This window comes from Parus major, chromosome 7 (assembly GCF_001522545.3).
Source record: "Parus major isolate Abel chromosome 7, Parus_major1.1, whole genome shotgun sequence".
NCBI lineage: Eukaryota > Metazoa > Chordata > Aves > Passeriformes > Paridae > Parus > Parus major.
Genome location: NC_031776.1, coordinates 28559803 through 28576234, shown reverse-complemented (window position 1 = coordinate 28576234; position 16432 = coordinate 28559803). Strand labels below are relative to the sequence as shown.

Below are 16432 nucleotides of genomic sequence, written 5' to 3'. Positions count from 1 at the left end.
CCCACTTTAATAGATTTAATAGATTTTGCTCCCTGTGAAAAGGTGAGAATGCTTTTCTTCTTTCTTGCTTTTTTTGGGTACTTTTCTGTGTCATGGAAACGCTTCAGCAGCCAGAGCAACTTGGTTTAGCTGAAAGCACCAGGCACCCACTGGCTTCTCCCATTGCTGTCACCGAGCAGCTTGGAGAGCCAGGACACACCACTTTCTATTTGTGTGGCCCTATTTATACCTGAACATCTTGGAAAGCAGCAGGAGCTGCAAGACAAAGTACTACAGAAACCCAGATAACTTTTATCACTGGTGGTGGTAAAAGTTTCTTCAGTCATTTCCCTACAAGAACCTGGGGGATACTCTGTTGTGCAGTGTTTGTGGACTGAGAAGCTGGAAAAAGGCCGTGTATGATAAATAAAATCCCAGGCACAAGAGGAACTGGGTGTGCTGTTTGACAGATGGCTGGATATGAACCAGCCTATGCCCAGACGGCCAAAGAAGTCCAATGACATCCTGGCTTGTATCAGCCTGATCAGTGTGGCCACAGGATCAGGGCTGTCCCATGTGCTGGGCACTGTTGAAGCATCTCAAGCCCTGTGCTTATTTTTGGGACCATCACGACAATTTAGGTGCTGGGGTGTGTCCAGAGAAGGGAAGAGAGCTGGAGAGGCTCAGCCTGGAGACAAGGAGGCTGCGGTGGCCCTTTTTTCTCTCTCCAATGCCCTGACAGGAGGTTGTAGCCAGGTGGGGGTGGATTCCTCTGCCAGATTACAAGTGATAGGATAAGAGGAAACGGTCTCAAGGGTTTAGGCTGAACATTAGGAAAAATTCCTTCACAGAAAGGGTGGTCGAGCATTGGGACGGACTGTCCAGGGAGGCGGTGGAAGCATTCAAAAACCGTGTAGATGGCTTGGGGACGTGGTTTAGTGGTGGGTTCAGCCCTGGCAGTGCTGGGTCAGCGCTGGGCCTCGCCGATCCTCCGCGCCCCCGGCCACCGCCCCTCAGCTCCCGTCCCCGCCCCTCTCGGCACCGCCTCCAATCAGGAGTGCCCGCGCGCTCCCGCCCCGCCCTCCCTGCCCGCCCATTGGCGGAGGACGCTACCGGCGCTGCCTCCATGGCGAAGCGACGGACGGGCACTCCAAGATGGCCGCCGAGCCGGGCGGCGGGTGCGCCCGGCCCGCCCGCTGCTGCCGCCCGCCGCTCGCCGTCTTGGCCGCCGGGCTCCTGCTGCTCCTGCCGCTGCCTCCCTCCGCCTCCTCCTCCTCCTCCTCCTCCTCCTGTAACCACCGCGTACCCAGCGGCGACCAGGTGGGGTGGCCGGGGGTCTTCAGGTGGCTGCCACGGGTGCTGGGAGGCAGAGGCTCCCTTGTTGGCCGTTCCTGCTGTTGGGTCCGTCCCTTCTCGGCTTTCCCGGGCCGGGCTGTGCCGGGTCTGGCCCCGCCGTCCCGGCTGTGGGCGCTAACGACGGCGGGCGGGCGCGGAGCATCCTCTTGCCGGTGAGGGAAGGGTCGGGAAGGGCTGGAAGGGGCCGGCACCGAGCGGTGCTGCCGGGCGAGAAGGAGCCGAGGGCCCGGGGCCGCGGGGTGCTGTGTCAGTCCGGGTGAGCTGCCTCATCCAGCGCCTCCTGCCTCTCCCTGCCAGGTCGTCTATCAAGTTCCTCTAAAGGAAAATCACGTCTCGAAGAGAAACGTGGATCAACAGCTAAGAATTAAGATCGTATATGACAGAAGCGTTGAGGAGTGAGTATAATGTTGTGGCAGATTTTTTTTTTCCATGGGTGAGAATGGAAGCCTTGTTGACTGAAGCTCATGTGTTTTGTTTTTTAAATATAGTTTGCTGCCTGAGAAAAGACACCTTATAAAGGTATGTTTGGTTTGCTTCCCCTTTCTGTTTGTATGTAGTTTATTACAGGGATGAAGTTAAGCTTAGGGCTGGTTTAACTAAAGCTTTGAATGGCATCAATTTAATATTACACTAATCCAGGAAACCAAAGCTTTATGCATAGATTATACCTTCATAATAAATAACTCCAGAGTTCTGCTGCATGTTGTTTGACAGGTGTTTGCTATATCGCAAGGTGCAAAGGTATCAGTGAGAAATGTGTTTTTAAAAGCCTCTTTGAAGTTGTACATTATAATTAATACTGGTTCCCTTCCCATTTTCTCATTCCAAAAACAACATATGGGAGTACTGAAACAAAGTATTTCCTAATTATGTTGATAATAACTGAACTTCTTTGAGAGTCAGGCTTTCCCCTATTCTGCTATACCACAATACCTAGCAAGTTTCATGTAACTTGGTAGTTAATGCCTTTGGGGTGAGTTGTGTCTGCCCTGCTACTGAGTCACCCTGATTTTTGTTCTTTTCAGAACAAACTCTTCCCACAAGCTATATCTTACTTGGAGAAGACATTTCAAGTGCGCAAATCTGCCGGTGCTATATTGCTAAGCAGGTGTGTGAAAGTCTGTTGAAAATATTGTTTTCAACATGTTGTTGCTATATTTGATTTTTAACACTGTGCTGCATAGCCTTTAAAAGAAGATTAGAGTGTAAGAAATACCCTGCTGAATCAGATCAGTGACCCATCTGATCCAGTGGCAGTGGCAGATGCTCTTTTACAAATCTGCCAATCTTCCATGAGCAACACTTGCATTTGTTGCAGCAGAGACATTCAAAGCTATATATGCTGACAGTTCTCTTTTATGTGTACTCCCTTTTATGAACCTGGTCCTAATCTCTGTTTGAACCTGTGGATGCTCCATTAACAAGTGGAAGCATTATGTCTTCCCTGGTAAGGTAGTTAATAATTTTCACTGTAAAATTTATATCAAGTACCAACATAATGTTGTAAGTGCTGAGCTATAGTTCTCCTTTAATAATAAAAGCATTGACTGTCTCATGTTTCCTTGAAGGCAATGTGTGACAAACCAATATTTAAGGAGGAAAGCTGACCCTCACAGATATTGCCAAAAAGCTTGTGCAGACCATACAAGGTGTGGGCCAGTTGTAGTTCCTGAGAAACACCTCCAGGTAAGTTCAGCCATCCCAAGTGTTTCCTAATCTTTGAAATATTGCTGCTTGTGGTAATTAATGAAAAAGTGAACCTTGGTAATTGTGCATAAGTGACCTGTTTGCTGGAGATCACTAAGTCTGAATGAAAGAATAGAAAAACTTAAATTAGTGTGAGTTTCTGTAGTTTATATTGGTGAATTAAAACTCAAATAAAAAAACCGGAACTGATTGCTGTCTTCTGAGCCTGTGTTCTAATAGCCTGTATGGAAAGGATGAGATTTGGAGCTTGCTAAATTGCTGTTAGTCACTTTGTTATTCTCCTTGGTCAATGAGTTGGAATTTCACAGTTAGCAGTTGATTTTCAAAGACCTTGTTTGAAGAGGTTATCCACTGACTCAGGAGCATGGTGCAAGAATTGCTTCAGACTTGTTTTCCTGATTCAACTACAGTATGTGATCAGTAGATTTCTGGTTTTCTTTCTTTAACTTGGAAGTTTTGACTGTATCATTAAAAAGATAGATTATATGAGAAATGCTATTGGTAGTTATATATACTAGCTTTGTGAGCCAAGATTTTTTTTTAAATTTATAGGAAATACAGGGTGCTAATACTGGGAGGCTTGGCAGGCTTTATTTTTTGTTTTTTTAAAGCTGCCACCTTCCTTGGGTCTAATAAATCAAAAGAGCTAGTCATTTGAAAGTTATTCCTTGGCTCTGATTTTGTTTACTGTTATTCACTGGGCGTTTTCTTATCTTCTGCTTTCTTACAACAGGATTTATTCTTGGTTTCAAGCTAATTGAATTGTGTCATGCAAAATTTTGGTCATCAGTAAAGTATTTTAATTGTTCCCTTTGTAAAGCAATGCAGGGTGTACAATGACAGTGACTGGCACCGCAGGCCCACGGGTTTACCTGACCAGGAAGGGGTTCGAGATGCTGACTTTGTGCTCTATGTTAGTGCCCTCACTACTGACAGGTGTGGTCATGAAAATATCATTGCATATGCAGCCTACTGCCAATTGGAAGCTGAAATGGACAGGCAAGTATTCCCACTGTTGCAAACTCTCTTTTAAATTAAGCTTTCAAGTTTTTTGATTGTTCAGACGTGGAATTTGATTGTTTGTCTTTGTTGTATAATAAAGGAGGAGTCATTATTGAGGTAGACAAGCACTGCATTTATGTAAAATCACAAACCCATCAAATAGTGCATTACTTGCAGTTGAGGCACAGAACTCAAAGCTGATCCTTCACTGTAAATGCCTAAACTTTATCTCAAGATTCTGTTTCTGTTTCAAGTTTCTGTTGAGGTGAATGTCATGATTTCACAAACTCAAAGAATGCAAGTTCTTACTTATATCGCTCTTGTTTCCATTTCAGTTGTAGTCACTGTCCCAGAGTTTGTACCTCCCTAGGATCTTACCTAAAATTTACTCACATCTGTGCAGAATATTGAATATAGAGATTGACTGACCCCATCCCAACAGTAAACGAGTCATTGTGTTGTTAACAAATATTTATAAATTATTGGGAAGGACATATTTTTGCATTAGTCTGTATCTTTAAGTCTTCTGCTGCTTCAAGTGAATAATGATTTGAATTTTGTAGTATTTTACTGAAAACCATTTAACTCTAAAACTGTCTTCCAGACCAATAGCAGGATATGCTAACTTGTGTCCAAACATGATTTCAACGCAAGCTCAGGAATTTGTTGGCATGTTGTCTACAGTGAAACATGAGATAATCCATGCACTGGTAAGGGTTGATAAAATGTTGCCCTGAAGTGGGTGCCTGTTTGTTCACATGCCTCCAGCTTGTTGCCAAGAGAAGAATGTTTGGTGAAGAAAACCTCTTGCTTTTCCTCCTTCAATTTGTGTTAATTGCCTTGGAGTGTTGTACTTCCAGTGTGTCTCTGGTGGGTGTGGGGATTCTTTCATGGTGTTTGACTTTGTATATATATATGTCTTACCAAGGGGTTCCATGTACTTGTTTTTTGAAGGGTTTCTCTGCTGGACTGTTTGCATTTTATCGTGATGATGATGGAAAACCTTTGACACCAAGGTATGCAGATGGACTTCCTCCTTTTAATGAAAGGTATGTACATAGTCTTTATACTTCTTGGTACTCCCACTGAAGGATGTTTTCGTGTTGCTTTTTTAAGATGTATTCTTGCCTGTTGAATATCCAACTTCATTCCATTACTAGAGTGACTTTCCCTTATAGTGTTCAAACAGTGGTATTTGGTGACTCTCTAGTCTTTCTTTACATTGCCATCAAGCACTTTTATTATCCACATACACTATAAACTAAGACAGTATTTCATTTATCAGGAGGCTGGAAAAACCTTACACTTATCCATGCTGTCTAATGTCAGTGCAGTTCATTTTTAAGATTTATATCAGTCAAGATTTATAGTTAGGCAGAATGGACGATGTGTGTAATCTGCTGTGTGAATTTTCTGATTTGGTACACAATGAGCAGTTTACATTCTTTTTTTCTTTTTTTAGTTGGTATTGTAGATGTTCTTCTAGGAGGTGGTGGAGAGCTTTTTTTATAATAGCAATACTGAGGGGTTTTATTTAATTTCTTACATTTTTGGTAACTGTAGAAAATGCGCCCTGAGCCTGCAGACTATATTTTTAATAATCTTACTTTTTGCTCTGTTGAGTCAGTTGTATAATAAACACATCTTACAAAGGAGAAAGTGCTGCATAGTAAAATTTTTAAATTTAGAAAGCATGAGGGAGTATAGAGACTATCCATGATTCTGTTTCATGGATTTGTAACCAAACCTTCTCCTTACAGCCTAGGTTTATATCAGTGGAGCAATAAAGTTGTTCATAAAGCAGTGAGGCTGTGGGACATACGTGGTGGCAAAATGCTGCGCCATGCTGTTCATCTTCTGGTGACACCTCGGGTAGTCGTAAGTGTGCCTTACCTTTCAAGCTTTTTATGCCAAGGTTACCAGGACATTCCTGAGTCATAAATATTTCTTATCCTTGAAGAAGTGATAGCCTAACACTGAATACCTTTCCCTGAAAGTATGGCCCAAAGCCTGTGCCATTAATGTTGTGTAATTGAGAGGGTGTAGCTAAAGTATAGTAGAAAATGGGTGACAATATGAAATAAATAAATTGACATAATAAGAGAAAATGAAGGGACTGGAAGGTAAATTATAAAAGGTTAAGCAAAACTGATGTTGAAGAAATTCCTTAATCCTACTCTTTAGATGTTTTCCTACAGACATAAGACACCTCCTGCTCCTTTAATATTAATATTTTGCCATGTTTAAAAAGAAATTCCTTAAGGATTTTTGTAAATCTTTCTTGCTTCCCACGCTTCAGACTCTCTCTTTGTGCCCCCCCAACAAAACACATGCTCAAGTGTAAGAAATTGCATTTGGAAATAAGTCATAGTGCTAATCACATTTGGCCACAAATAATCTTTTTGTTTCAAATCTAAGTATATAGAGCAAACACGGATTAATTACCCCAGTTTTGCTCATTTATTTCGAAGAGATGAGTAGGTAGTGTGATAGGCTTGCTTTTGGGGTGTTCGCTTAGTCAGTCTCTGAGTAGAAAACAAAATGGTAGAAAAAGAAGTGCTGAAATACCTTTAACAAATAATTCTAGAGCACCAGGACTGCATGTGGGCATCAATCTCAGTATTTTGAGAATTGTGTTAAAATGTTTTCTTTCTAGGAAGAAGCCCGAAAACATTTTAATTGTCCAATCCTAGAGGGGATGGAGCTTGAAAATCAAGGTGGTATGGGTACTGAGCTCAATCACTGGGAGAAGAGATTGTTGGAGGTTTGTGCTGTTATTAGGAATGGAAGGGGATATGGCAATGTCTCCTCCCTATGCTTTTGGTTTATTGACTTTTAGGTTTATTGTGGTACCTATTGGAGCCTTGAAAATGCAGGAGTATCATGCCTCATTGAAATACGTCACAAATAGTACTTGATACTTAAATATTTAAATGTCCAATGTCTAGAATCATCTGTCATTTAGCCTTCTTGCTAAGTTTTAGAGTATGATATCAAGTGTTACTGAAAAGCTAAATGTCTCTTACTCCTGTCTGCCATTTACCCTTTTGAGACGGTTTGCTCCCATTTTTGGGCAAAGGGGAAATTCCTTTGAGTCAGTTGAGTTTTGTTGACTTCTGCCTCTCAACTACTTCATCATTCTATTTATTACCTTGACTTCATCTTTATTCACTTGCCCTGGATTTAGTTTTTGCCATGCCTCCTCCAGAACCTTGCCTGATCAAAAAACCCCACTTTTTTCCCTCTTAATATTTAAGCTTATTTTTATTTGTAACTTAGTGCTGTGTGATATTTTTGGCAGAGGTACATTGTCTAGTCATTGTTTTATGCAGTGAGGTAAACAAGAAGGGAAATGCTTTAGGACAGTCTTTTTATGAAGGCATATGGGATTTGATTTTCAATAGTAAAAAGAGACCAGAAATAAAATGTTTTTGCATAAGAAACATTTTCTTACCATAATGGTTTTGAGTGGCTTACCAATCATAACTGGTAACTTTCAGAATGAAGCAATGACTGGATCCCACACTCAGAATCGAGTCTTTTCCAGGATCACCTTAGCATTAATGGAAGACACAGGGTAAGAATTAAGAATGGGAGGGTGGGGTTTGGTTAAATTGTGTTTGGTTTTCATTGTACTTGATTTTATTTCAAATTGATGCGTTTGTACTTATCCCTCTGCAGCAGAGTAAATAACCAGCATAATTAGCTTTACATTAGACAAGGAGTCATACCTTGTATGTTACTTTTTCTTCATGTGTTTCAAAACCCTTTCTTAATCTAGCCTTAAAAAGCCAGGCATTGCAATGCAAAGTCCTGTTTGTAGCATCTATGTACTTTTTGTCTTAATGTAAGTCTTTCAATTGTGTGCAGTACATATTATTTTTTTTCAGCTCTTGCAGATAGAAAGCAGAAATTGCCTAAGGTGTCATCTTTCTGTATGCATTGCTACTTTGCAGATCACAAAATTTTCTTCTAGTTCATTGTGACTTGAAAAATAGTGAAATCGTAATGTATTTTCTTATAGGCAGAAGGAGATGCAGTTTCCTTTTTCTTAATTCGAAAACCTTAAGGCATAATATGAAATTCTTTGAACTGCTGTTTTATTAATCAGAATAGTAATTTTTGAAGTAACTATATTCTCATTTCAAAATACCTTTACAGATGGTATAAAGCAAATTACAGCATGGCAGAGAAATTAGACTGGGGACGCAATAAAGGCTGTGACTTTGTAATGAAGAGCTGCAAATTCTGGATTGACCAGAAGAGACAAAAGTAAGAATACAGTCTTTAAAAAAAAAATTAAAAATAAAGAGGAAACCCTGATGCATGTTTACATTTGTCCTTCAAATGTAACTCAGTAAAAAGAGGTAGAGGTTGGTAGAGATGAAAAAGGGATGCTGCCCTGCATCCCATGAAATTACAATAAATGCAGAAGCAAACATCTTAGGGTGTAGAATGCATTTACACTATGAGAAGGCTGTGCTTTAAAGAGGGTGGGTAGGACTAAATCTAAAGGTGTTTGCCTTCTTATTTTGTCCCTTTTATTTGGGAATGCAGCCTGTGTCATTTTGCATTACTGTACTGTACAACTGAAGGAGGTGATAGCCATCTTCAAAACACAGCCTGCCTTGTTTGTTCCTTACAACCTTGTTTGTTCTTTACAATCCTCAAACAGTTCTAGGATACAGCTGCACAGTGGGCCTGTTTTGCTTGTATGTTTTTTTCTTTAAAGTTTGCAAAACAGTGTTATTAAAATGAAATAGGTGAATGTATTTTGTTTGCTGGCTTGATATTCTTTACATCACAAAGGTCATAACCAGACAAATAAGAAAAACTAGCCTCCAGAGAAGAAGTCAGTGCTTCTTGTGATTGAGTCTAGAGGAGAATGAGAACAAACAGTCTTGACAGGCTGCTTATGTAAAGCAGTTGAATTGATCTGATGTGATTTTTATTCTGTTTTTGTTTGCTTTTTATTTTTGAGGAAGCAATTAATCAGTCCATACTGCGACACTTTGAGGAGTAATCCTTTGCAGTTAACCTGCAGACAGGACCAAAGAGCAGTAGCAGTGTGCAACTTGCAGAAGTTTCCAAAGCAGTTACCTCAGGAATATCAGGTATAATGGATTCTACTTTACAAATAACTGAAGTGTTTTCATTGTTGAGCCTCACAGCCTGATGATTATATTTCAGGTTTTTTTTCTTCTGAACTAGCAGATGACAATAGATACTGTGAAAAATGTCTACCTAGTTTATTACAAGGAGTCTGAAGACTGATAAAAACCCTTGTGATCTTAATAAAAGACAATGATGTTGCTTGGCTATCTAGCCAAATACCAGATAGAAATGTTGCTATGTAACAGAAATCCCTCAAAATGTCTTGTTTGAGGGATTTCTACTCCCAGCCTTCTGCCCTTTGTCACTGTACACTAAAAAATCTGTTCTGTTTACATCCCAAAGAATGAAATTATTACAAAGAGGGGAATCAGGGGCAGAAGCTGGGAGTGATACATGCAGATATGAATCTCTACATTATTTATGTATTCTTAAATACTTCTGGCTCATCAGCTTCATGGGTATTGTAAGATGCTGTTAATAGTATTCCTGAGTAGTAACAGCTGATGTTCTTGCAGCTATAGTGATTTGGTCTGTTTAAAAACAGCTGTACACTTGCCTTTGCACAAACTGCTTCACTACTGTATTTTGTTTTGCAGTACTTTGACAATCTTAATGGAGTACCAGCAGAAGAATTGCCTTACTATGGTGGCTCAGTAGAAATTGCTGACTATTGTCCCTTCAGTCAGGAATTCAGCTGGCATTTAAGTGGTGAATTTCAACGCAGTTCAGACTGTAGAATAATTGAAAACCAACCAGGTCAGTATTCAGGACTTCAGGATGGTATTGCAGAGATTGCATTCATTAGGCTGGAATGGACTTGCTGGACATTCAAACTAATTGCATGTGAATTTTTTCACTTATGAAGTCTCACACCACCAGCTGTGTAAACACTTGTGCTGTGGTAAGAAGCATAGTACAATTCTTCTGTACACTTGAGGCAAACTCGCATATCTAATGCAAGAATTGCATAAGGAATGAACAGATATTTAACCCAAATGATCCAAATACAAGACAAAGGATGGGGATTGGGGCCAGGGTTGTTTATTGAGTCTCTGAAACATAATTACACTTTTCACCTTTGTAGGTTTTTTGTTCAAGGCCAGGGTCTTTGTGAGTTACCAGAACATGAGCTTGTCTCCTAGTGTACTGCATGGATGTTCAGTATTGCAGAGCTCCAGAATGCTGTAGGATTTTACCTGGCAGTTGTCTCAAAAACAAACACCCTCTGCCCTCAAGCCAGCAAGCTGAGCTGGCATTCTCCGAGGGCAAACATAACCACATAGGTCTGATGGAAAGTGCATGCTCATTGTAGCTTTTTTTTTTGTGGTTAGTTGATTATTTTGTTTGTTTCTTAAATTTTGTGTTTCTTCCCACGTTATTTTCATGACAGTTTATTTTCCCAAATTGATAATAATTCAGGGTCTGAAATATTCTAAAAGTGAACCTTGGATTGCATGTGGGGACATTGATTAGATAGCCTTTTAAATTGATGTGGGCTTTCTGTTGCCCTGGTTAAGTTGTAATTCAGTATATTCCTCCTACCTTAGATCCTACCAAAAACTATGGTGCAGAGAAATATGGACCAAACTCTGTATGTCTTATTCAGAAATCTGCTTTTGTTATGGAACAGTGCCGGAGGAAACTCAGTTACCCTGACTGGGGTAGTGGATGTTATCAAGTAAGTATTTGTTGGGTTTTTAGTGGATTTTCTTTTTTAATAACCCTAAAGGGAAAAGTCAGGCTTAAAATGTAGGTTGTGACTGTTAGAACTTTGTACCTGCACACTGGACATTGTAATCCATAGATCATATAACATACTTTGAAAACAATCTTCCAACCATAAGCCTATAATTTTGCTAAGTGTGTGACTGCTGGGATGGCTTCCAGGCTCACTAGGGACATCATCTGTTACCCCATGACACTTTATCCTCAGCTAAGAAGGAATACTTCCATGAAATGTTCTGTTGTTGAAGCATAATTAGTCACTATGATTTTTCAGAGGTGGAAAGCACTGTGCACATGTCACTTATTTCTCATTATCCTCATTTTCTTTGGGGCTATTTTGCTAAGGGTGTCACATTCAGTAACTGCACAACTCCACAAAAGTAGCCATTAGCAGAAGCCAGGTTTTACTCGTTCTCATTTGATGATCTGCATAATTGCACAAAAAGAGTATAGTTGGTGCTTTAAAGCATTCCTGAATTTCATAGTTGCTGAGATTGCATTAAAATACTTGCAGTTATTCTGTTCTTCTGATAAATCATCATACAGGCTTGACTCTTTTTTATTTTAAGGTTTCTTGTTCTCCACAAGGGCTGCATGTGTGGGTCAAGGACACTGCATACTTGTGCAGCCGCTCAGGCCAGGTGTTGACTGTGAGCATCCAGATGAATGGCTGGATACACATTGGCAATCTGATTTGCCCAGCCTGTTCAGACTTCTGTGACTCCTGTCCCCCAGAGAGGGATCCTCCAGCTTCTAACTTAACAAGAACTGCACCCATTGGTAGGTTGCCTTTTTTGGCTGAAGTGAAACTTCAGTATTAAGTATCTGAAAACGTCAAAGATTTGTGTCAGCTTTTACTGTCAGGAACGGGAAAGGAACTCTGTGCCTATTTTAAGATCCCAGGTGTAGGAGGTAAAGGAAAATAGAAAAAGTGTTCTGCTTTTTGCTGTGCAATCATGCAGAATAGTGACTAACACAGGAGAAATGTGTCTGAAACATAATGCCTTCATTTTATGTCTCCTTCTGGTAGTCATCTCAGAAATCTAGCATTAGCCTGGGATCTTACCAGGAAATCTGACCTGTGTTTTGAAGGCCATATTCTTATTATAATCTTAAAAAATATTACATTGGTGGAAAGTGAATTCTCACTTGTATGACCTTCTATTGATAATGTTCATGTGGTAATGCAGAAAGATCAGAGTTAGTTTTCTTTTTGAGGAAGGTAAAAAGCTTAATTCACTAAATACCAGTTAATGTTTTGCCAAGAAGTTAGTTTTAACTCTTTTGTGGTTCTTACTGTTCTCTTTGTTATTTTGTCTTTAAATGTAAAATTTATAATTTTTTTATGTTATTTTTTTTTAAATTTTAGACTTATGCTCCTGCTCGTCCAGCCTGGTTGTAACGCTTTGGCTGCTGGTGGTCAACTTAGTTCCTCTGCTAACAGGATTGTTTCTCTGTGCATAGACTTGAGCTTGGGGCAAGAAGAAATTCTGAGATAATTCCCATCCTGCTGCACTCCTTACTGTGGAGCATAGGGGTTTTGTCTCTACAGGCAGCTCTCTCCTGCAGAACCTCATCTCCCCTGGCAAGTATCGCTGCACACAGTAGTCAGGGAGGTGCTGACAAAAGTAGGCAGAGTTTTGAGAGGAGGAAAATTTACCTTGTCATCTCAGTAAGTGCCAGTATTTTCCTGAATTGCAACCTTTTTTTTTGACACAGTAACCAGATCCACTTTGCCAACTGTGTTAGACTACCTGGCAGCTCAGTCATGTTTTGAAATGAGAGCTCTTCTGTAATAGAACTGAGGGCTGGTTTTTTTTGTTATGTCTGTTGTGTGATTGGTAGCAAAGCATCTTCAAACTGGAAATATACCTCAGTGGTTTAGTCAAAAGCCATGTAAAAATCAGTTGTCATCACTGCTGATAACCCAGGCCTAAAGAGGCTGGTAATTTGTTTATTTGTTTTGTCAATTCCTACAGTTTATGGGGGAGGAAAGAATGTAACTGGATAGACCGGTGGTTGGCAGTTGCCTCCCATAACTGGATTCTGCAGCTTTGAGCCCCCTCAGAATTCATACTAGGTAAAACAGCTAATTCTTGGGGTTCATTACATCTTCCTACAAGCACAAAATGGAATTTTAGACTGGTAACCAGGACAACTGTCTAGAAATCCCATTTTCATTTATCATGTGCCCCTTCTACTATGAAATTTAATACATTACATTTAAAAATCCTCAAGAGTTTTCTAGGCAAATGCATTTTGGTACTGATACTCAGACTGTAAATTTGGGATAGGGTTTATGTTTTTTTTGTTGTTGTTTTTTTCTCAAATAATGAATAATGGCATTATTGTTTCAAAACTAGTATGAACATTACTGCAGATGTTCTCACTTCCTGTTGAAGAGCAAACCACTAGCAATGGCAGCTATAATTTACAGGATCATGCTGATATCTCTAGACCAAAAACTACATTGAATGTGTAAGGAAAGCCTAATCTGTTTTTTTTTCTTCCCTCTACTTTTTCTTGGACATGTAAATACTATGGATTATTTGAGTACTTGTAGTCAGATGAGAATCAGATGGTTTGAGCCACATGAGGGCACACCTTGCTACAAAATTAATCTCTTGATGACAAAATATATAAGAGGAAGGAAATGAGTAAAATCTGTCAAGGTAAGGACAGCTGCTCTATAGGGCCATTGTAAGGATGTTTTTATTTATTTCTGACTATAATGTGTAACAAATAATCCTGTTCAGAGGTAAAGAAACTCTTGGTGGTTCAATCCATTGCTTATCTTTTTAGGACAGTGTCCACTCCTGGAAAAGTGTTAAATTGAGGGAGCAGACATGCCCAGTGCACAAAAAAAATGCAGATATAGGGAGAAGGATGATGTTACTCTGCTTCTTAAATGTTCTCTGATATTATAACTGCCAGTGACTATATCTCTTTCCTAAATGGAAGGTAGGAGATGGAGAAAAACTTTAGCTACAATTATACTGTAATAATAGGACTTCCATCATGATTGTAAGAAATTCTTTGTGCCTACTGGACTTGATTTTGTTAGGGTTTTTTTTATTTATTTAAGGAAACTCCTATGACACTGCTGAGGCAAGTAAGGTGCAATCTTGAACTGTCTGAAGGCATCACAGTTGAGAGCACCTTGTACTGGGCTAGTTCTTCTTAACTGCAGGTTAAGCTTGCTGTGAATTACACAAGATGTAGGCTAGCCTTAAATGAGTGTCTCAGAGAAGCAATACAAGTCAGGACTCAAATGCTTTAAAATTGTACAAATTGAATTAGGAAACAGATTGGTAAGTGAACACCGATTCTTTTAATATATCCACAAAACAGTCAATGTAAACTGATACTTGGAAAACATAAAGGTTTGAGAATACGTCTTGGGTCCCAGAGGTTGATATTGTATTTTTTTGTCTGTTGTGCAATAATACAGTTGAAATGTTATCACTCAACAACAATGCTTTTGATACTTGAAAAGAAATTACTGGTTATTTTTTCTTACTGTGAAATGTTTGCACTGTTTGAACTTTCTGGTTAACTTTATAACTGTTAAACTTTTTAACTGGTGTTAATTTATTGTGCTCAGTATTTGATATGCTGGTTTCCTGTCTAAGTGTGAGATTTGTCATATTTAATTGAATATTTTTACCTTCTACACAATTGTTTATCTTGAGGGCTTTTCTTCTTTTAATCTTTCTTCCTGAAAATTAACTGAAAGACGGCTTAGAAAGTTGATGCTTACCTACTTCTAAATTGTATGGATTAATTAAAGAACGGGGATGTAGTGCTTTGTATTGACAGGGAAAAATCTATCGGCCTGTTGGAGCTCTTGTGGTCAGGATCACAAGTACCTGCTAAGTAGCTGCATCAGTGACTCCAGTGAAGTAAACCTGCTACTGCCTTAATAATCTGAGATTTCAGTAGTAATTTCTTTGTCGTGCAGCCCTTCAGCTGCCTGTGAACTGCAGAACTGGACGTGACTTTGGGGGGTCGGACGTGGAAGGTACTCTGGTCAGAAAAATGCAACATCTTCTATTCCATCAGTGGGTTAGCAGCTGGTAGCAGCTGTAACCTTGTGGGAACTGCCAAGGAATGTGTCAACTTAAAGTGGCAATGAATTGGTAGCTGACAGAATATTTGAGTAAAGCTGACTACCTCAGTCCTGTTTGTCTTTGCGTTCAGCTTTTAGCCTGCTGTGAACTTCCAGATCTTAACATGAATTAAGTAAAATCATGTCTCAGGTTTTTATGAGTAAAATTACTACAGTAGGAAGCATAAGCCATTTTTAAGTATAGAACACAGCTAAAATTGTAGCTTAAGCAGATCAGTTATGTAGCCTTAAGTGTAGTTTCTGCCGTAAAATTCTGAATTCTTTTAAATAAATGCAAAGTTTGCTGTTTAGGTGTCCTGACTACATGTAACCAGTCCCTCCTATTGCACCTCTTAAGTGTGAAAACTTGGAAATACTGCCCAAAGGCTTGGAAATAAGCCTTTGTGTTTCCACCAGGGAAGACTGGGTAGCAGGAGCCCTGGAAGTTGTGCTGAGATGCATGAGTTTACTCATCTGTAAGAGAAACATTTTCAGTCTATAGCATCCACAGTTTTAACTTTATAATTTTTAAAAAATATTCCATGTTCGCTTAGGGAAGTAAATAAGTCTTGCAGTCTTCTTTGATCCCAGTAGTTCAAATAATTTCAATTAGAAGTTGAAACGAGTCATATTTTAGGAACACATTTTTTCTAGTGTTGCAATTATAAGGAGGATGGATAGCTTTTGGCTGAAGAGTGCAGCAAGTAAAATCACATTGAAAAGCAGCAATTCATTCCTCCTGAAATGAGTTGAGGTGTTGGGATATTGTCATGGCCCTTGTGATGTAGGTTAATTACTGAAAGAGAATTGTATCACCCACTAATTGACTGTCAGTCCAACGCAGCTCATTCTTTCTGCTGAGCACTAATAAACTGGGGAGACTGATGTCTGAAAGCAGACATATCCACAGTCCCTTATGAGGGCCAGTTGTTTTTAAATCTTCCTGTCCTGCAAATTCTTTCTGCTTGATGATATTCAATAGAGAGGGAAATGTACATCCTTTCTTCTCCACATTTCCAAGGAGTGACTTTCAGCCAGCTGAGCAGCTCAAGGTGTTTTCCCTGCAAGATTAAACCCCTGTTTTTAGCTTGTCTGGATGTGTGGGTGCCTGCTTGCATGTATGTACTGCTCTTCAGGATCTGGGGCTGTTTGTGCACTGAATAATGTGATCTTACACTACCAGACTTCCAAAGTGCAAATGTTGCCTTTTTAATGTGAAGCTTACCTTGGAGATAAAACAACTGTTTTGAGAGAACTGGCTGACCTTGAACATGTGTTTCCTATTTTGGTACAGAATGTAAATATAGAACTAACTATTTTACACAGATTTTGGCTGGACTGAGATATAAGGGCTAATTTGTGTTATTTATGGAGTAAAAGTTTCCTTATTTTACTGTTTCAAAAAGGTATGTCATGCAACAGAAGAAAAAAATATTCTTC

At 39.6% G+C, this 16432-nt stretch overlaps 1 protein-coding gene across 1 annotated transcript; it reads left to right on the top strand.

The window, feature by feature from the left end:
• The first annotated feature begins 1134 nt into the window (after nt 1-1134).
• On the top strand, nt 1135-15361 carry LMLN (leishmanolysin like peptidase). The gene is made up of 17 exons (XM_019007329.2): nt 1135-1299; nt 1633-1730; nt 1824-1854; nt 2361-2443; nt 2904-3021; nt 3863-4041; nt 4649-4754; nt 4999-5093; nt 5805-5922; nt 6701-6808; nt 7545-7621; nt 8206-8316; nt 9026-9158; nt 9756-9915; nt 10707-10837; nt 11454-11664; nt 12254-15361. Exons 1-17 carry the CDS (start codon nt 1135-1137, stop codon nt 12346-12348), a joined length of 2019 nt encoding a protein of 672 aa, XP_018862874.1. The 3' UTR covers nt 12349-15361.
• Nucleotides 15362-16432: the final 1071 nt, after the last annotated feature.